Here is a 20043-nt window from a genome sequence, read left to right as displayed (position 1 = left end):
TTAATCACCTACTAACTAAAATGCATTCCTGGATTGTCTTTCACAGTCACCGTGAACCTGATTGAAATTTTTTGTTGGTTGAAGTTACCTGAAATTTTGAAAATTCTTATTTCTCCTGATATTTATATTATTTTACTTAATGGCTTACTGCCTTTTGGCATCTTTGGAAACTTGAAAATTATTGTAATCCTGTCCTACATTTCAAATAATTTACAATGATAGGGAATTGAGTTCAGTGACTCATTCTGAATGTTTGGAATATCATAGATTATTATATACTCTAAGAATCCTAAATGTATTACTAATTATACTCCCATTTGAATTACAAGCAATAAAGGAAATAATGTCAATCTAAAATAGAATAAAGTCATTTTTTTTTGTTTTCTTTTGTTTTGTCTACTTGTTTCACAAAAGTATTGTTATAATATTGGAATGGAATGTATTTATTATCTAATCCAAAATAATAATATATGGCACGTAACCATTACGTAAGTGCTTTGTGGGACAAAAAGGCATATTACTTTAAATGAGAGCCCATTTTATCTGGTAATGTCTACTCTTTCATCACAGTTTTGCCTTCTGTATTATATCCGATAAATCTACATTAAAGTCACTTATATAAAATAGAGTCATGTTGAGTACATAAAATGTGTACAAATGCATCATATTCTCTCTGTTCCCCTCGCCTACATAAAAAAGGGGGAGGGAAGAGAGAGAGAGGAAAGGGAACAATTTAAATAGTGCTGGGCATTCTAGTCCAGCATATGCCCAGGAGTGGAAATAAAATGGAAAACATATATCTCCTTTCCCTAGCTGTTTGAATTCCCACTATCTTTCTATTATGTGAGCACAGCATTTAAAGATAAACCTGTACATGCAACTAAACACAAGGCAACCATGTAACATTTTCTACTGCTTCATGGAAAACAAATAGCCATAAATCCCAAAATAGGAGGAAACCTGTTGATCCTGGGGTGCTGAACCAATTGAAATTTGTATAACATGCTGGACTATAGTATTTTCCTAAGGAATTTTTCAGGATAATTTGATTTTCACATTAAGACCTACAATTAGAACTCTATCACTACATTAGATATAATTCTATTTAACTTGAAGACCATTTTATACTCTGTTTTTTCTTCTGCAAGCTAAAAGAGCCTAAGTTTGTAACATTCTTGCGTATAATATTGTTGTCACACGTCAGTCTCTTAGTTGGATTTGCTTTTCACTTAATGCATATAATTTTCCAGTGTTCCATTAAACTCATGCCCCCCACCAAATCCTGTTTATATCTTAGACATGGTGTGATCTTTACAGAAAATAATGAGATACTACACTTCTGTTAGTGTGGGGTGTTCCCTTGCTGTTACACCTTTTTTAAAATTATTATGTATTATACTTTAAGTTCTGGGGTACATGTTCAGAACATGCAGGTTTGTTACATCGGTATACATGTGCCATGGTGGTTTGTCACACTCATCAACCTGTCATCTAGGTGTTATGCTCCATATGCATTAGGTATTTGTCCTAATGGTCTCCCTTCTCTTTCCCCCCACCGCCCAACAGGCCCGTGGTATGTGATGTTCCCCTCCCAGTGTTTATGTGTTCTCATTGCTTAACTCCCACTTATGAGTCAGAACATGCAGTGTTTGGTTTTTTGTTCCTGTGTTAGTTTGCTGAAAATGATGGTTTCCAGCTTCATCCATGTCCCTGCAAAGGACATTAACTCCTTCTTTTTTTATGGCTGCATAGTATTCCATGGTGTATAAGTGCCACATTTTCTTAATCCATTCTATCATTGATGGGCATTTGGGTTGGTTCCAAGTCTTTGCTATTGTAAATAGAGTTGCAGTAAACATACATGTGCATGTGTCTTTATAGTAGAATGATTTATAATCCTTTGGGTATATACCCAGTAATGGGATTGCTGGGTCAAATGGTATTTCTGGTTCTAGATCCTTGAGGAATCACCACACTGTCTTCCACAATGTTTGAACTAATTTACACTCCCACCAACAGTGTAAAAGCATTCCTATTACTCCACATACTCTCCAGCATCTGTTGTTTCCTGTCTTTTTAATGATCGCCATGCTTACTGGCATGAGATGGTATCTCATTGTGGTTTTGATTTGTATTTCTCTAATGACCAGTGATGATGTGCTTTTTTTCCTATGTGTGTTGGCCACATAAATGTCTTCTTTTGAGAAGTAGCTGTTCATATCCTTTGCTTGCTTTTTGATGGAGTTGTTTTTTTCTTGTAAATTTGTTTAAGTTCCTTTTAGATTCTGGATATTAGACCTTTGTCAAATGGATAGATTGCAAAAATTTTCTCCCATTCTATGGGTTGCCTGTTCACTCCGGTGATAGTTTATTTTGCTCTCCAGAAGCTCTTTAGTTTAATTAGATCCCATTTGTTAATTTTGGCTTTTGTTGCAATTGCTTTTGGTGTTTTAGTCATAAAGTCTTTGCCTACGTCCTAAATGGTATTGCCTAGATTTTCTTCTAGAGTTTTTATAGTTTTAGGTTTGACGTTTAAGTCTTTTAATCCATCTTGAATTGATTTTGGTATAAGGTGTAAGGAAGGGGTCCAGTTTCAGTTTTCTGCATATGGCTATCCAGTTTTCCCAGCTCCATTTATTAAATAGGGCATCCTTTCCCCCTTGCTTGTTTTTGTTAAGTTTGTCACAAATCACATAGTTGTAGATGTGTGGTGTTATTTCTGAGGCCTCTGTTCTGTTTCATTGGTTTATATATCTCTTTTGGTGCCAGTACCATGCTGTTTTGGTTACTGTAGCCTTGTAGTATAGTTAGCAGTCAGGTAGCGTGATGCTTCCAGCCTTGTTCTTTTTGCTTAGGATTGTCTTGGTTATATGGGCTCTTTTTTTTCTGTTGTTCCATGTGGCCGTTACACCTTTTATTCCTGAGTTATCACGACTTTTCTAGTTATAGATGCTGCTGCTCCTGTGTCAGGACCCACCACTATGTGAGCAAGCTACTTAATGAGTCTATGCCTCAATATTATAATTTATAAAATGGGAATAGCAATACCTACCTCGTTAAAATTAAACAGATGACAATTATATTATGCCAGGCACATGATAAATGTTCAATATTGGTAAATGCCTCAACTCTTGCTCTTGTTCATTTTGTTTTCCTTTTCCAGTACCCAACTGTCTAGGTTTGAATGTAAATGTCTTCCAAGTCAGATTAATTACTTGTGGAAAAATTACACTACAAAAGCATTTGTCTTTGTTATGTTTGATAGTTTATAATCTGATGATTTTTGTAATCTGAAATTCCAGAATGATTACAAAATATCAAGTGTTGTGTTATGTAACTTTTGTACCTTCCCTGCTCATGCCATGTACTTTGTGTATTTTGAAATCATAAGCATCTTTTCAACAAATATTTGCCTAGTACCTAATGTGAGCCAGACAGTGACTTAGGCACAGAAGAGAGAAAACATAGTGGTGAGCAAAACAGCTGAGATTATGTTTTAGTGGTGTGATACAAGTGAAAAAGAATAAATAAACATGGACACACTATAAAATAATAAAGAATTATGCAGATAATTAAGGTGATGCAAAAGATAGTAATGAGGTTGTTCCTTTTTATATAGAATGGTCAGGAAATTGGCATTTAAGCGGAGCCTAAATGACAAGCAGACTTCCTGCAAAGATGGAAAGAAAGGTAATGCAAAGGCCCTTGGGCAAGCAAATCCATTGTATTGAAGGAGTAGAAATATGTAGTGGGGATTAGAGGGAGTGGTATGTGATGTATGTATCAATGAAATAAGCCTCGAGGGTCAATGGTCTTTAAATTTTATTCAAAGTATATGGGTAAATTTTAAGGGCAATGACATTGACTGATGTTTGTTTTTAAAAGATTGCTATTAAAAGTATGTGTAACATGGATTTGGAAGTAGGGAGTTATCACTGTGTTGAAAATGGATTTGGAAGTAGGGAGTTTGTGATCACAGACAGATCAGTTAGGAGATTTTAACAGTAGTCCAAGTGGAAGTCGGTCTTAGAGTAGGCTAATAGAGGACCTAGTGAAGAATTCTTAGATCATGCATATGTTTTAGCAGTAAAGTTCCCAAGACTTGCTAGTAGGTTTGATTTAGAATAAGGGAGAGAGAGGAATCAGAAGGATTCCTATGTTTTAGCTTGACAAACTGGGTAAATGGCGCAGCTTTCAGACATGGGAAGAACTGAGAAAGAAACAGCTTTGCAGGTCGTAAAAATAGATGGCTCTGTTTTGGCTAGGTTAGGTTTTAGAAACTTAACAGACATCACAGCAGAGATACCAAGATATATATGAATCTAGAATTCCTGCGATAAGTGAGGTATGGAGATAACGATTGGAGAGTCCTAGACATTTTGGATTTATGACCATGATTTTAAAGTGAGCACAGACAGCATAAGTGGCTGTTTGTCTTCAGCAATGTGTGGATGGTTCCTAATGTGTAGATTTACACAGCAAATACAATGAAAGTAAAGAAAAGGATTATTGTGGTGTCAGATTTACATGCATGATTCTTTAATGCATTGTAGCATTTGTGGAAAAATGAATACAGTTGAATAACTATTTTGTTGATTATACCTGGATTTGATACCCAGGTGATTCCTTCCTGGTCTCTTAACTCAATTTTAGTATGATCCCAGAACTGGATTTAAATACAGACAGTCCCTGATTTACAATGGCTTGACTTAGGATTTTTTGACTTCATGATGGTACAAAAGCAATATACATTCAGTAGAAACTCTACCTTGAATTTGAATTTTGGTCTTTTCCTGAACTAGCGATATGTGGTACAATACTTTCTCAAGATGCTGAGCCAAATCATCTAACACAGAGCCTATTTTAATAATGAAGTGTTGAATAACTCATGTATTTTATTGAATACTGTACTGAAAGTGCTCTGAGCATGTCTAAGATAGGTTAGGCTAAGCCATGATGTTTGGTAGATGATATGGTTTCAATACTTGTTTCTTCCAAAATCCACGATGACATTTAATCCCAAATGTGTCAGTATTAAGAGGTGGGACCTTTAAGAGGTGATTGGTTTGTGAGGACTTTACCCTCATGAAGGGATTAATCCATTTGTTTATTAATGGATTCGTCATTCATGGATTAATGCATTAGTGGGTTATCATGGGAATGAGGATAATGGCTTTATAAGAAGAAGAGAAATCTGAGCTGGCATGCTCTGCCCCCTTGCCATGTGATGCCCTGAACAATCTCAGGATTCTACAGAGGCTTCACCCATAAGAATGGTCTCTCCAGATGTGGCCCCTCAACCTTAGACTTCCCAGGATCCAGAACTTTAATAAAGAAATTCCTTTTCTTTATAAGTTGCCGTTTCCTATTTAATATACCTAACCTAGTGTCTTTGTGTGTTTCCTGTTGCTTATAACAGAATCTTGTTAGAATTTGTTGCTTATAACAGAATCGTGTTATAATTTTTTGCTTAGAACATTTTCAATTTGTGATGGTTTTATTAGGATGTAACCCATCATAAGTGAAGGAGCATCTATATATTTAGTATTGGAGGAAAGTTCTAAGAGGACATAATTAATTTACTTAAATCACACTTTATATTGAACTCATCTATCTATGTAGAATCAGTGAATCAAAAGAATTTTTGGGGAACCTTTCAAGTTGTAGATTCTGATTTCATAGTTTAGTCAGGCAGAGAAAACAAAGATATGTGAAACCATAATAGAGCAATTATTTGGGTAACTGTGATAGTCATTAGTTCTGTTCACCAAATATTTCCAGCTCTCTGCCTTCTGGGCACATGATGAAATTGCACTTCACAGCTATCTTTGAGTAAGAGTATATTAGTTCTTGCCAGCAAGTTTTGGTTAAAAGTGACATGTGTGACTTCTGAGCCAGAGAACTTTTTTCTGCCATAGCAACTGGCAAAGTTGGTGGCTGCCCTGTCTTCCTGGATCCTGGAGTAAGAAGACAGCACCCAGTGGAGCTCTCAGGCTGCCCACGATGGACATACAACAGAATGAAAAATTAAAGCTTTGTCATTTCGATCCACTGAGATGTTGGGGTATTAGTTACTGTATATAACCTGACCTATTCCAACTGATAGTTATAACTATAGCATATTTTTAGCACCATCATACTCCTGTGTCCATTTAAAAATAAGAAACCATAAGACAACATTGGTTGAAAGTTTAAAATCATTACCATGAAGTGAATATTGACACCTTCACTGTAAGCAGTATAGTCAGAATCATTGTTTAGCTACCTTGTTACAAATTTATAAGTATGTAACACATTTCTAAATGTTACAGTCTGGGAATTTTTTTTTCTGTCTGTACCAGTATGATTGTCTAGTACAGAAACTTTAGGAAAGCTATACATTTTTTGGTGTTTTTGCAAAAATAATTTAATATCTTGTTTAAGAAAAATACAGCATTTTCATTTAATATCATGTTTAATAAAGAAAACAATATCTTGTTTAATAAAGCATTTAATATTTTGTTTAATAAAGAAAAACACATCATTTTCAAGCAGGTAGTAGTAGTAGATTCTATTATTTACAGAGCTGTTCAACAAATGCTCTTTTATAAGCTCATCAATTTACCAGTCAGACAAATGGAGTCAAGCTCCCATCCAGAGGTTAAGAGAGAAAACACTCAGAGGTTTCACATCACTTCACCCCACCGAATGACTTCACTTTCCATTTGACTTGTTGTCTGGCTCAGTTAATTATTGAACTAAAAAAATGTATTAACCAAATTGAAGCAGTAGTCTTCACTCCCACTAAATATGCAGAGTTTAACCACAATGCAGATGATCTGGAAACATAAATTAATTTTAGTCGTAGAATTTTTGAGGTAGAAATATAGTAAGAAAGACTTTTCTTTACTAAATATATCAATATTTATCAAAAGTGATATATCTTTTATTTTGATATTAGGTATATCAAAATTGATATATCTAAATATATCAATATATCAAAAAGTGATAAAATAAGACAGATATCATTAAATAGTGATATCTGTCTTAGTCCATTTTTACTGCAATAATAAAACACCATAGTCTGGGTCATTTATAGATAAATAGAAATTTACTTCTGTAGTTCTGAAGGCTGAGAAGTCTAAGATCAAGGTTCTGGCATTGTGTCTCATGAGGGCTTTCTCGCTGCATCCTCACAAGGTTAAAAAGGACAAATGCTATGTCTTCCCATGATGGAAGGCAGCAGCGCAAAAAAGGTCCTAAACTAGTTTTCTCCAGCCCCTTTTTTAACTGTACAAAAAATAAATAAGTTAACATTATTAAGTTACTACTTAAGTCTTTGTGTTGTTTTTTAAAAACAATCAGTTTGAGGCCAGGTGCAGTGGCTCATGCCTGTAATCCTAGCACTTCAGGAGGCTGAGGCAGGTGGATTACCTGAGCTCAGGAGTTTGAGACCAGCCTGGGCAACATGGTGAAACCCTGTCTCTACTAAAATACAAAAGAAATCAGCTGGGCATGGTGGCATGTGCCTGTAGTCCCAGCTACTTGGGAGGCTGAGGCAGGAGAATTGCTTGAACCTGGGAGGCAGAGGTTGCAATGAGCCAAGATCACGCCACTCCACTCTGCCTAGGCAGCAGAGCAAAACTCTGTCTCTAAAAAAAAAAAAAAAAAAAGTGTATTATATATTTTATATTTTTATATATTATATATTTTATATACAATATATTATATATAGTATATATTTTATATGTGCTATATATTATATAGTGTATATATTTTATGTATTATATATAGTACATATACTTTTTATATATATATCAATTTGAAACACATTATTGAAAGTGAATACACACAATAAATTGAAAAATAGGGATGCATAGTGCTGGATACATATCAACCAACTTATCTTCATCTGTTGCCTGCTGTTGTAGACAAAATTTGACACACAATTAGCATATTGACAGAACAGCCAGAATACGTAGGAGAAAGTGGCAAACTACTAGAAATGTAGCTTAAAGCTCTGGATCAATCACCAGAAATACTAAAAATAAAACTTAAAAAAAATTCACTGTTTGTCTGGGGGCTAACCACACTATGGCACTGAATTATCTACTACTCACAAAACAATTTTTAAAATATCAAAAGTGCCAGAGAACCTTCATTAACATTGTTTTTAAGTCAAAGTTTTTACTTTAAATATACGATGATTACTCAAATACCCTAAGCCATATGGCAGGCCCTATCACAATAAGTTACAAATAGTCTGAATTTAATAACTTAAGTGTGATATGGTTGCTTTAATACATACTGTGTGAATATCTTAATTAACCTCTTTCAGGTAAGGTGATAATTAAAAGATTTAAATTTACAGTTTCAATTTCTGCTCAGAAGAATGATGTCAGTATTCTAGCAATAGTGATGGCATCCCATTATTGTAAATACAGAACATGATAATGTCTGTATAAGTGAATCTATATTCTATGTGCAAGTTTTCAGTGGTGCAAGTTTATAACCAAAGCTGGGTTTAACAAATGCTTTCTGACTTCTGAAAACATAAAAATGCTTGCTAAAGTGAACAAACTAAAGTTAAAAGTCAGTGACACCAGTTGTTTTTTCCCTTTATGCATGATGAACTTCATGAAGCATTAACTCCTGAGGTATATTTGTTTCTGGACCATACAGCTTACATGCTCTTCTTTCAAAGGCAGCTGCCATCTGCTTTACGACTTCATCGAAAAACAATGTGGCAAATTGAGAGTGTAGGAGAGATTGAAATTCAAAAGAAATTGAAAAATCAGATGTACACATTTTTGAGTAGCCCGGAAGACCTGGGCTAAAACACCAGTCTCCAAATGATTGAGAAGTTTCCCATCAGTACAGGATGCCTTTCCGAAATGAGGTTTCACCAAGGTTACTACTGATGTATATTGCCCCAACACAGGTGGAAACCCAGTTTCTAATTGTGTTTTGCAATATGCAGATCTCTGATACTACATCTGATATTTTACACCAAGGAATGAAATGCTTGTGATCCTCTATTCCTGATACTACATCATGCACTTCCTACATGTTTCCTGAATGTCTTATAATTCTTCTCTCTGAATATTCTTTCCTTTTGTTTATTAATGGTGCCACGATTTTGAAGAAAGTTCTTGCACATGTCTCCTTAGGCAAAACTGAGGTATGCGGTAGAAGAGTTCTGCTCATCAGTATACCACAGGAAGCTAAATATCTGACATTCTGCCCAGGCCCCTGCACTGGAGCCCACACTCTGACCACTGCAGCCTACTTCAGATGGCATCCCAAGACCACTCTTCTAAGTCATGAGGGCAGAGCCCTCATGACTTAATTACTTCTCCCAAAAGGCCCCACCTCTTAATATCACCTCATTGGGGATTAAACTTCAACATGAATTTGAGAGGGTCACCATCGTTCAAACCATATCAATCTGTTTATCTGTTGTTTAGTTGCAAACTGGCATAGAAAGCCAAATGAAGTATGAGGGACTTTATTCACGGTCAGTGTATATGCCCACTGTGTATCTCATCAGGATTTCTCTATATATCCTCTTTCCTGGAGTTTCTTTTAGTGCAAGGTTTACCTACACTACATGATAGCTATAGGAAAAAATCCTGGTATTTCAAGCTAATGTTTGTGAAGAACATCTCCTGTATCTTATGACTTGCAAAATAAATAGCCTTCCACTCAAAAGACATCTTGCAATATTGGTATAGTTAGTTATAAGAATATCAAGCAATATAAGGTAGGAGACCTGGGTTCAGGTTTCAACTGTGTAATTTAGCAAACCATATGACTTTTTAACCTCTTTCAACTCTGTCTCCTTCTTTCCATGCCTCCTTCACTGCTTTGATTTAAGCCCTTCTTACATAGCTCCCTTTCAGACTTGACTCCAATACAGCTGCCAGAGTGATCCTTCTAAGATGTTAATCAGTGTCAAGTCTTTTTAATGAGTCCCTATAGTTCTCAAGATAAAGTTCAAACCCCTGAGTTTAGTATACACAGGCTTTCATGAGCTGTGCTTTCCCTAACTCGCTAGTCCTAAGATTGTAAAGTGAGACAGGCTGTTAGCAAAATGCAGCTCACATATATGTTTGGTTGAGTTTGCACTGGTTGTTGTTTTTTTTTTAATTTTGTACCATCATTAATTTAAAAATTGAAACCTTTCATGGCTTTGGAAACTAGAAGATATTCCCTCACATGGTGGCGATTGGCTATACTGACTGTTCTCTTTAGAATGGACATTCACTCTTTTTTTTTTTTTTTTTTTTTTTAAGTTCTAGGGTACATGTGCATAACGTGCAGGTTTGTTACATATGTATACTTGTGCCATGTTGGTGTGCTACACCCATCAACTCGTCAGCACCCATCAATTCATCATTTATAGCAGGTATAACTCCCAATGCAATCCCTCCCCCTCCCCCCTCCCCGTGATAGGCCCCGGTATGTGATGTTCCCCTTCCCGAGTCCAAGTGATCTCATTGTTCAGTTGGACATTCACTCTTACATTTACTACAGTTTCCACCCACAAAGTTTTACCCCCTTATGTAACTTGTGGGCAATTTGCATTTGCCTCTGGCCCCATCTCTAACCACTTTTTTATGTTCATCATTTATAGCACTGAACTATGCCAACTTCCTCCAATGTTGTCTGATTACCCTTGCCTGGAATTCTCTTCTGCCCTTTTCATTTCTTTGTCTCACTAAAAGTGCCAAGTAACAAAGGTATTCCCCCCAAAGGGGACTATCTGCTTTTGATTAGCCACCTTCTTATAGAAGCTGACTGCTTGACAGATCATTGTCCAAAGACAACAAAAGGCTCATCCAGTAGGCATCCAATGGCATTTAACAGGAAGGAAGTATTGGTGCTTCAAGGAGGACATTTATTTAACCTTAATACTAACCTATTTGGCATCATAAGTAAGAGAAAGAAAAGATGAAGAAATATGTCAGGAATAGATTCTGATTCGAATGCTACAATTGGGGTTAGTTACCATTAAATAGCAGAATAGAAAATGGATGACTCCTATGGCAAATGGTTTGGGGAGAGACAGTGTCAAAGTTGCTTGGCATGACAATGAGTGCCTTAAAACCATTTGGCCTAGAAGTTTCACCTGCAAGAATTGGTCCACAGAAAATAACCATGAATGTACACAAAGAACTGAATGATATTTATGATAGCAGAAAAAAAAGCAATTTAAATGTCCAACATTAGAAAATAGGTTAAGTCATTAGTTTTAAGACAGTACTTCTTAAAGTATAGGATTCCATAGGAGTGTGTTGACAACCATGTAAGAAAAGCCCCAGGCTCTTCATCCCTACTTCAATCAGAGTAGTTTCAGTTGTATGTGTTGTACACATTAAGGTTCCATGTGAGACTTTGTTTAGAAAAAAAAATCTGATCATAAAAATACAAATTTGAAAACCATTGGACTCTGTAAATTCTAGTAACTTATACAACAATATATATTTGGAAACATGTATGTTAACAGCTCAGGTAGTCTTTGGGTAGTGACTTTTTTTTTTTTTTTTTTTTGGTTTTTGCTTGGATTTGTCTGTGTTTTCCATATTGTCTACAGCGAACATGGTACTTCTATAACCAGACCAAAAACAAAAAAAAAAAGATGTTGCAAAAATCAAAAAAGGAATTGACAACAAATAGGCCACAAGCCACTGAAAGTTTTCCAGCTTACCATTTTTGGCACTCAAATAATAGGTTTGTAAAGCTGCTGTAGTTATGAAATTTCCCCCCTAAGTATCATAGGTTATAAAGAACGTTGGAGATACAGTTCAACACCCTCATTTTACATTTGAAAAAACTATGTCCAAAATGTTTCACTTTGTTGACGCTAGAGCTTGGACCTTGTGGTCTTCTGATTCCATTGCTTTTTCTGCTGTCCACCTAATTTATAAAATGGATATTCATAATTCTCATTTCTTCCATTTATGTCTACCTAGTTGGAGCATTATCATTGTGTTACTACTTTTTCCTATGAGTGAAAACCAGTATTTTTGAGGTGCCAGTGATCCAAATTTCTCTGTTTAAAAAAATTTGTCACAAACTAGGACATTAAAACAGGTCCAAAAGCTGTCATATAACTGATTGTTCTGATTTACACAGTCGGAGTTTTATAATTGACTTTATTCCACTAATTCATTAAATGTGTATGTTTAGTCAAATTTATAATTTGGAATTGAACTAAACTGACTCCAAATATTCTTACTGTTTTCATTCTCTCTTGGCATCTACAAGGAAGACATTAGGTACATGTTCCATGTGCCCCACCTTCCTTCTCAGACATGAATGTATTTGTGAAGCACTCTGTCTTGTATTTCAGGGTCTTAACTCATCTCCGAGTTATCTTACTATGATCACATTGATCTAACCCCCAAAGTAATGGCTTTGTGTAATATTTTCTACGTATGTATGTATGTCAGGACTTTCCCATGGTTCCTTCTCATTTTAATGTTGAGAAGTGAAAACTGGGTATCCAGTCAAGCTTGGAGAATCTGAAGAAATAGTATGAGGTAATGTGTTTCAAATAAAGGAAACTGAGAAGATTCATAAACATAAGTCACTTGCCAAAAACCTTCTACCAACCCAGAGCAAAAAAAAAAAGTGAATAATTCATGATGAAAGGTAATCAAATACATAAAATACATAGAGATTTTTAAGGTGAAGTTGATATAGTTTGTTATTGATGATCCTATTCATGAAAAAACTTAGAAAAGAGGGACTTTGTAGAGCACTCTTTTCATTTGACATTTAATTATTCTGGTGAAAAGTGAAATCAATATGCCCAATAACATATTAGCTCTATAACCAACCACACGATATTGTACCTTAACTTAGTGACTAAGAATTTTTTTAACCATTTTCTCTAAGAATCCTAATGTTTTAATTTACTTAAAATGTACATCAGATGTGTATCTCATAGAGAACATTTTTCTTAAAAGAATTGTAATTAAAACTGAAACCATTTATAAAGTTATTTTTACCAAAATAATTCTTTTGAACATCACATGTAAGAGATTTGGGGTGAATTTTAAATATTTTTAAATGTCATAGTTTTATAACCTCTTCTGATATAGTCATTCTCATTGTTTTCATGCACTTGGGCTGTGGTTCATTTACTCTAGGATTGAGCATAGAAGCTCATGGATGTAAAAGTAGAATTTGATTTGTAAACAATCAATTTAATAACTTGAATTTGCATGTAAATATATTTTCTCATGATTAATCCTTTGTTGACATAATATGTCAATGTTTCCAAGGAAGCATTCACATTTAGGGATAACTATGCTATTAGCTAAAAATTTCAATATAGAAATATTATTGTGACACCTCTTAAAGTTTTAAGTTAAATACTTATAGTATATGCTATTAGAATAGCACTACCTGATTATTTTCTAGATAATATTTAAGAATATTTTATGTATATATTAAACAGTACAGCTTTCAAAGCACACACAGAGATTACTTCATTTAATTTTGACATATACCCTGTGAAAGACAGAAATGAGGAAGATTATTTAAAAATTAGGATAGTGAGATTAGTGACAGAGTCAAAATTTCATGGCTGTTATTTGATAGGGCAGGCCTAGAACCTGATGCTTGCACAGGATTATTTCTGCTAATCTTTTAACCTCTATAAATGAAGGTGTGTATGCTAGAATTGTTTATAGCTTAATAAAAAGCAAGTTGCAGAATTGTACATATGTTATAAAACAATAATATAAACAAAAAATACCAAATATTTTCCATTGTTACCTAAATAAATTTGTAGAAAGGTTACATATAAACTATTAAGATTGGTTATCTCTGGGGTATGTGGGGCTGGAATTGACACTGAGGGGTGTTTCAAAGGGGATTCTAGCCTTATCTGAAATACAATCTAAATATATTTCTGTATGGCTTGTGAAGTTAAAAATTTTTCATTTAACTTTAAGGAATGTACAGGTACACTGTGAGAGTTACTGAACTATACCAGGAAGGAGTGGGAATGGATAGAGAGGTAAATGGAATTGTTGCTGCTGTTTCATGAATACAAACAGGTCATTACACTGTCTTTGGAATCCCTATGTAATTTTTTTTGTCTTGTTTTAACCTACTGGTTGGCAGAAATAAAGGAATCAAAAGATCATCTTTTCACAATCATTCTAATTTGTTCATAGTTTTGGGAAATATTCAGCAAAGATTAACTGGCCGGGTGCCATATTGTGCAACAAATTAATATCAGTCGCGGGGGGGGGGGTTGTTTGTTTCATTGACAATAGCACTGGTAAATTAAAAGTAATAAATTCAGTTGAAACCACGTGTAATTCTGAGTCGTATATGTTCTGATCCCATTGGTAACTCCTTTGGGCTTTGTTCAGCGGGGTGGAGGCATGGTTCATGATTCCCTCCACTGTCACTTCACCCTCCTGGAATGTAGTAACTGATTTTCAAAAGCTGAAACCATGACTTTTCACAGGAGCTTGTTATTCCTTTTTTCAAAGTTTGTTTGAATCAGAAGTGGGATTAGTCTAAGATATCCCCTGTGCTTGGCATGTGTTTCTTTAGAGAAGCTAGCTGATCCAGCCCTTAATTCCTGGTTGGTAAGATAATAGACATAGCTGGGTGAGGTTCTAAAGATGGAATAATTTGGCACAACACATCTCTGACTGAAATCTAAATGTGTCTCTTGAGACCAATGGACTGAATTGGTCTGTCTGCGTGAATTTTACTTTCCTTTCTCAATTAATCAACTTCATGTCTGAAGTGTCTAAAAGAAGCTCTTCTCTGACTTTTCTGGCTCACATATTCACTTTTCTGTCTGACAGCTTGTCACCTTTATTCTAGGCCCAAAGCATCCAACAAGTAGTTTTTGCCCTTGGCTCTCTGATATGATTTTCCAAAATGTACACTTTATAATCCAGGAAATCCTCTGCATTTATGATAGCCATAATAGTGATGGCAATAATAGGAGCAACTAACATTTATTTAGCCCCATGGGATTATGAGGAACGGCAAGTCTGAAATATGTATTGCAAGCAGGCTGGCTGGAAAGTCAAATAGGAGTTAATGCTGCAGTCTTGAAGCAGAATTTCTTCTCTTGGAAACCTCATTTTTTGCCCTTAAGGCCTTTCAACTGATTGGATGAAGCCCACCCATATTTTGGGGGGTAATATCCTTTACTGAAAGTCAACTGATTGAATATATTAACTACATCAACAGAATAGGTCATAGCAACACCTAGAATAATGTTTTATTGAATAACTAAGTACTCTTACCTAGCCAGTTGACACATAAAACTAACTATCACAAGCTAGGAACACAAAGTACATGAGAAGATTGAGAAGGAATGTTGAGAGAGGTGGACAGTGGAGGGTTATTGCAATAATGCAGATAACTGATGATGTGCACCTAAAGTTGTTGAGGACTAGATGAAAATTATGGGACAAATCTAAACAATGTGAAAGAGGTAGAGTTGACAGTATCTGATGACCATTTGGACAAATAATGTAATCAGTAGTAGGATACTACCACTAATAATAAACTCATTGACCGTCAGTTTTCTAGTCTGGTCTGTGAAGCATTAAGATTCGTGTATGTTGCATATCTAGGATTTGTTAGGCATACTGCCTCGGTGTAATGACACAGAGTTTTTGAATGACTCTTCTTCAGCCCATTCTCCTGCCCTCTTACCCTGCCTTTTCATATCAACATATTCTTAGATAGGAAATTGAAAAAGAAGGGCATAAATTTTGGAAAGATCCATTAGTAGGCTTGGCATTCTGCCCATTCATAATGTTTCAGGGACAATATGAGAAAAGAAGAGAAATATCTTTTGTACAAAATCATTGGCTGAAGCTTAGCCATCTTGGCTTACAAACAGTCTAAAACCCAATATCCTAGTGTAACAGAGAGAATAGCACAGCTTTCTGTGCCTTATTTCACACGTGTTAATGTAAAGGAAAAAAATAAAGCAAGTTAATTTTATTAATGTTGATATTTGACTATGCCAACTAGAAAACTTACTATTTTATAATTTACAATAGTTTTATTTGCTTACATTATAAATGATTCAGAATGGAGATGGAGAGAGGTATATAGAAATCTAATCATAAACTCCTCATGATACATTTCCATTCATATAATATTCAAAAGACTGGAATTGCTTTCACTGTTTTGACCATCTGTATAGTGTTAAGTTCCTCCCTAAAATGTGTAATTTTCTTATTTGAACATGTTTTAAATGAATGAATAAATGCATGTCATATATTCATCTTTTTTCAAAAAACAAGTTTTTTGGTTTGTTGATTTTCTCAATTGTTTTCGATTTTATTGATTTCTGCCCTAATATTTATTATTTCTTTTCTTCTGCTTGCTGTAGGCTTAAACTGCTCTTCTTTCTCTAGTTTACTAAGATGAAAGTGTAGGTTATTGTAGACCTTAGACCTTCTTTTCAAATATATGCATTTAAGGCTATAAATTTCCTCTCTAAGCACTGCTTTTGTGGCATCCTACACAGTTTGCTTACTTGTATTTTAATTTTCATGTACTTCAAAATATTTTTAAATTTTTCTTGTCTTGTTGAGCCATGTGTTCAGAAGTATATTAATCTCCCAATATTTTGGGATTTTTCTGCTATCTTTCTATTATTGATTTCTAGTCTCATTTTCATTGTGGTTTAAGAACATACTTTTTATGATTTCTATTCTTCTTAATGTGCTAAAGTGTTTTTTATGGCACAGAATGTGGTCTGTCTCTGAATGTTCCATGTGAACTTGAGAAGAATATGTATCATGCAGGTGTTGGATGGAAGATTCTATAAATGCCAATTAATCAAGTTTATTGATAATGCTATTCAGGACAACTATATCCTTTCTGATTTTCTGCCTACTTGATCTATCAGTTACAGAAAGCAGGGTATTGAAGCCTCCAACTCTAATAATGCATTTGTCTTATTCACCTTTCAGTTCTATCAGTTTTGCCTCGTGTATTTTGACATGCTTGTTAGTTGCATACAGGCTTAGGATTATGTCTTCTTGTCTGTTATGTCTTTTTTGCCTGAAAAAGTCTTTATTTCTCCTTCACTATTGAAAGATAATTTCATTGAATATAGAATTCTAGACTGGTAGCTTTCTTTCTTTCAACACTTTAAATATTTCCCTCCATTCTCTTTTTGTTTACATGGCTTCTGATGACCACTGTAAATCATACCTTGTATCTGGGTATGTAAGATATTTTTTTACCCTGTGGCTTCTTTCAGCATTTTCTATTTGACTTGAGTTTTCTATAGTTTTTAATATGCTATGCCTAGGGATATGTTGGTTGGGCTTCTGGTATGGTGTTCTCTAGGCTTCCTGAATATCTGAATTATGTGACTGGCCTTATTTTTAGAAAATTCTTGATAATTATTACTTCAAATATTTTTTCTACTCTGTTTTCTTTTTCTTCTGGTATTCTAATTATATATATAATTATATATATAATATTATAAGTATATATATAATTATATATATAATTATATATATATACTTTTTGAAATTGTCTCACAGTTCTTGGATATTCGGTTCTTTTTTTTCATTCTTTTATCTCTGTTTCAGTTTATATCATTTTTTTGTTGACCTGTTTTTAAGCTTACTGATTATTTCATTGACTGTATTTAGTCTACTGATGAGCGCATAAAAGGTATTCTATATTTCTGTTACAGTGCTTTTGATTTCTAGCATTTCATTTTGATTCTTTCCTGCAGTTTCCCTGTCTCTACTTACATTACCCATCTGTTCTTGCATATAATCTACTTTTTCCTTTAGCATCCTTAATATATTAATCATAATTACTTTACCCTGTCTGATGATTTGAACATCTGTGTCATATTTGAGTATGGTTTTGATGCTTGCTTCTACTCTTAAAACTACATTTTACTCCTTGCTTTCAATATTGCCTACAATATTGAGTACAATAACATGATGTACAGGTTTGTAGTGTCGGAGCAATAGGCTATACCTTATATCCTAGGTGTATAGTAGGCCATATCATCTAGGTTTGTGTAAGTACACGATGATGTTCACACAAGTGCAAAGTCGCCAAATGATGCATTTCAGAATGCCTTGTAATTTTCTGTTGAAAGCCGGACATGTATCAGGTGATAGGAACTGAAGAAAATAGACTTTTAGTGTGAAGACGTGCATTTAGGTAAGAATTGTGCTATATTTAATGCTTGTTGTAGCTGTAGGTGTCAGAGGCTTCAGATTCCCTCCTGCTGTCCTTGCTTTTGTCTCTGCTGTTAACTTTTGGTTTTCCTAAATTCTCCTCAGAGAGAGTCTGCATCATTCAGCTCTTTCAACTGCAATCCACTGTTACAATACTGGAGTCCTGTTGGTGTGGTGATATGATGTGGGAGAAAAGCATTCTCGATTTTTATGACTAAATCTTAGTCTTTTAGCTGACCTGTACCTTGGGGACTGTGACTTCTACAAGTATTTCTCTGGTGGTGTACCTTTTTTTTCCCCTCTTAGGTGAAACAAGAATGGTGGAGGAGGTTGAAACATGAGCAATATCCATAACCCACGTGGGATACGGTTAACTTCTTTCCTAGAGAGTAGGCCTTTGTTATGGAGAAGGACCAGGGCATATTTCACAATGATGACTCTCCCCCTGCCAGAATCAGGAGAAGCTCTTTCTTGGATCTTTACCATGAAAATCTGGTGTGGTTCCTGGACATAAACTATAGGAAAGGATTAAGACTCCCTGAGACTGTGGCCTTCAGGAGTTTCTCACTCTCATGCTAGTCTACATTAAGTCTCCAGCAGTTCATTAAAATTCCCATTTGAGTGTTCCTATCAGTTTTTGGCTCCAGTGGCCTCTACCCCAGGTAACCACATCTCGGTTGTGACTCTCTGGGTTTGTCTTTCTCCAGATTTGTGGATGGTGGTTTGCCCTGCAACCTCAGTTGTCTAATTCGTATTAAAAAAGTAATTGATTTTCAGTTTGTTCAACTTTTTCTTGTTAGGGTAGAAGTTAAGATTATCTTTATGTATTGAATATCTCCTTCATGTAATGAATTTATTTAATCCATAAATAAATGGAAAGCCACAATATTCTTATTTTGACTTATATATACATTGTATAGAATTATATATAAAGTGGATACCCTTTTATTAATTCTGTTTAAGAAAATAGAAACTTAAATATCTATATTTTATTCATTTTATAAATATAACATTATTACTATTATATATCTTAAGTATTCTGATCATATTCTGTACTATGTGATTTGTAAAGATTATCTGCTAAAAATCCATCTTTAGTAGTTGGACGCTTTGTAAAACATTATTAAGACCCAACCTGGCGTTGCTTGTCTGAAAAATAATTTAAAAGAATCTGTTTCACTTTATCTGTTACTCACTTAAAGGGAAAATTTTCATTCTGACTTCTTGTTTAAGAGTTCATGTAGCAATTTCAAGAGTTTAGGGATTTTCTAAATTAGTACAAAGAAGTTCAAGTTCTCCACAATTTTTTCCCTAATTAAATAAATTGAATTTTTATCCTTTTGTCAGTGCCCACTATTCAGAGTTCTGCAAAGTGCTGTGCTACAAAATTACCACCCCTTATGAATATTGGCATGTAAAGACTTGCTCTTCCTTAGGCATTATAATGTGCCTTTATTGAAGGGGAAATATAGTATACCCACAAAAATCATTACTTTGTTGTTTTGTTGGGTTTTGTATTTTTATTCAGCTTACATAGACTATTCATGTATTTTCAAAACTTTAAAATCAACAGATGAATGTGAATACATTCTGGTAGAAAATAAAGTGAATGTTGCTGGTATCTTGTAATCTCTCTAAACATCTATGTATGTAAATATTTGTGTATCATTTTTTTTCTGAAATGTATGACAGTTCTCAAAAGCAAGACAAAAGAAACAAACAAAAATCATGGGAGGCACCCCAGTGAACTGGAACACTTAAAGGACAAAAGTTTAAAGACAGGTTCTAAGCCTTGATTTGCCACCAGTTTGTGTGACTTTGAGCTCCTTTACCACCCCATGCCCCC

General features: G+C 34.7%; 1 protein-coding gene and 1 pseudogene across 6 annotated transcripts in view; one reads left to right on the top strand and one right to left on the bottom strand.

The window, feature by feature from the left end:
- The window catches only part of XRCC4 (X-ray repair cross complementing 4), a 355171-nt gene that overhangs the window by 230421 nt on the left and 104707 nt on the right, over positions 1-20043 (top strand). The window contains exon 8 of one of the 6 annotated variants that reach the window (XM_033179211.1): positions 5919-6290. The exons of 4 other annotated variants lie outside the window; for them this stretch is intronic. In XM_033179211.1, the coding sequence (XP_033035102.1) occupies positions 5919-6084 (166 nt within the window). In that variant the 3' untranslated portion in view covers positions 6085-6290. Of the gene's footprint in view, positions 1-5918; positions 6291-20043 lie in introns of those variants that run through there. One more of the 6 variants, XM_033179210.1, reaches the window with a different exon arrangement.
- LOC117064639 lies at positions 8599-9201 on the bottom strand (annotated as a pseudogene).

This window comes from Trachypithecus francoisi, unplaced genomic scaffold (genome assembly GCF_009764315.1).
Source record: "Trachypithecus francoisi isolate TF-2019V2 unplaced genomic scaffold, Tfra_2.0 Lachesis_group2, whole genome shotgun sequence".
Classification (NCBI taxonomy): Eukaryota; Metazoa; Chordata; class Mammalia; order Primates; family Cercopithecidae; genus Trachypithecus; species Trachypithecus francoisi.
Note: the sequence above shows the minus strand (reverse complement) of the source record. Positions and strands in the feature narration are given on the sequence as shown.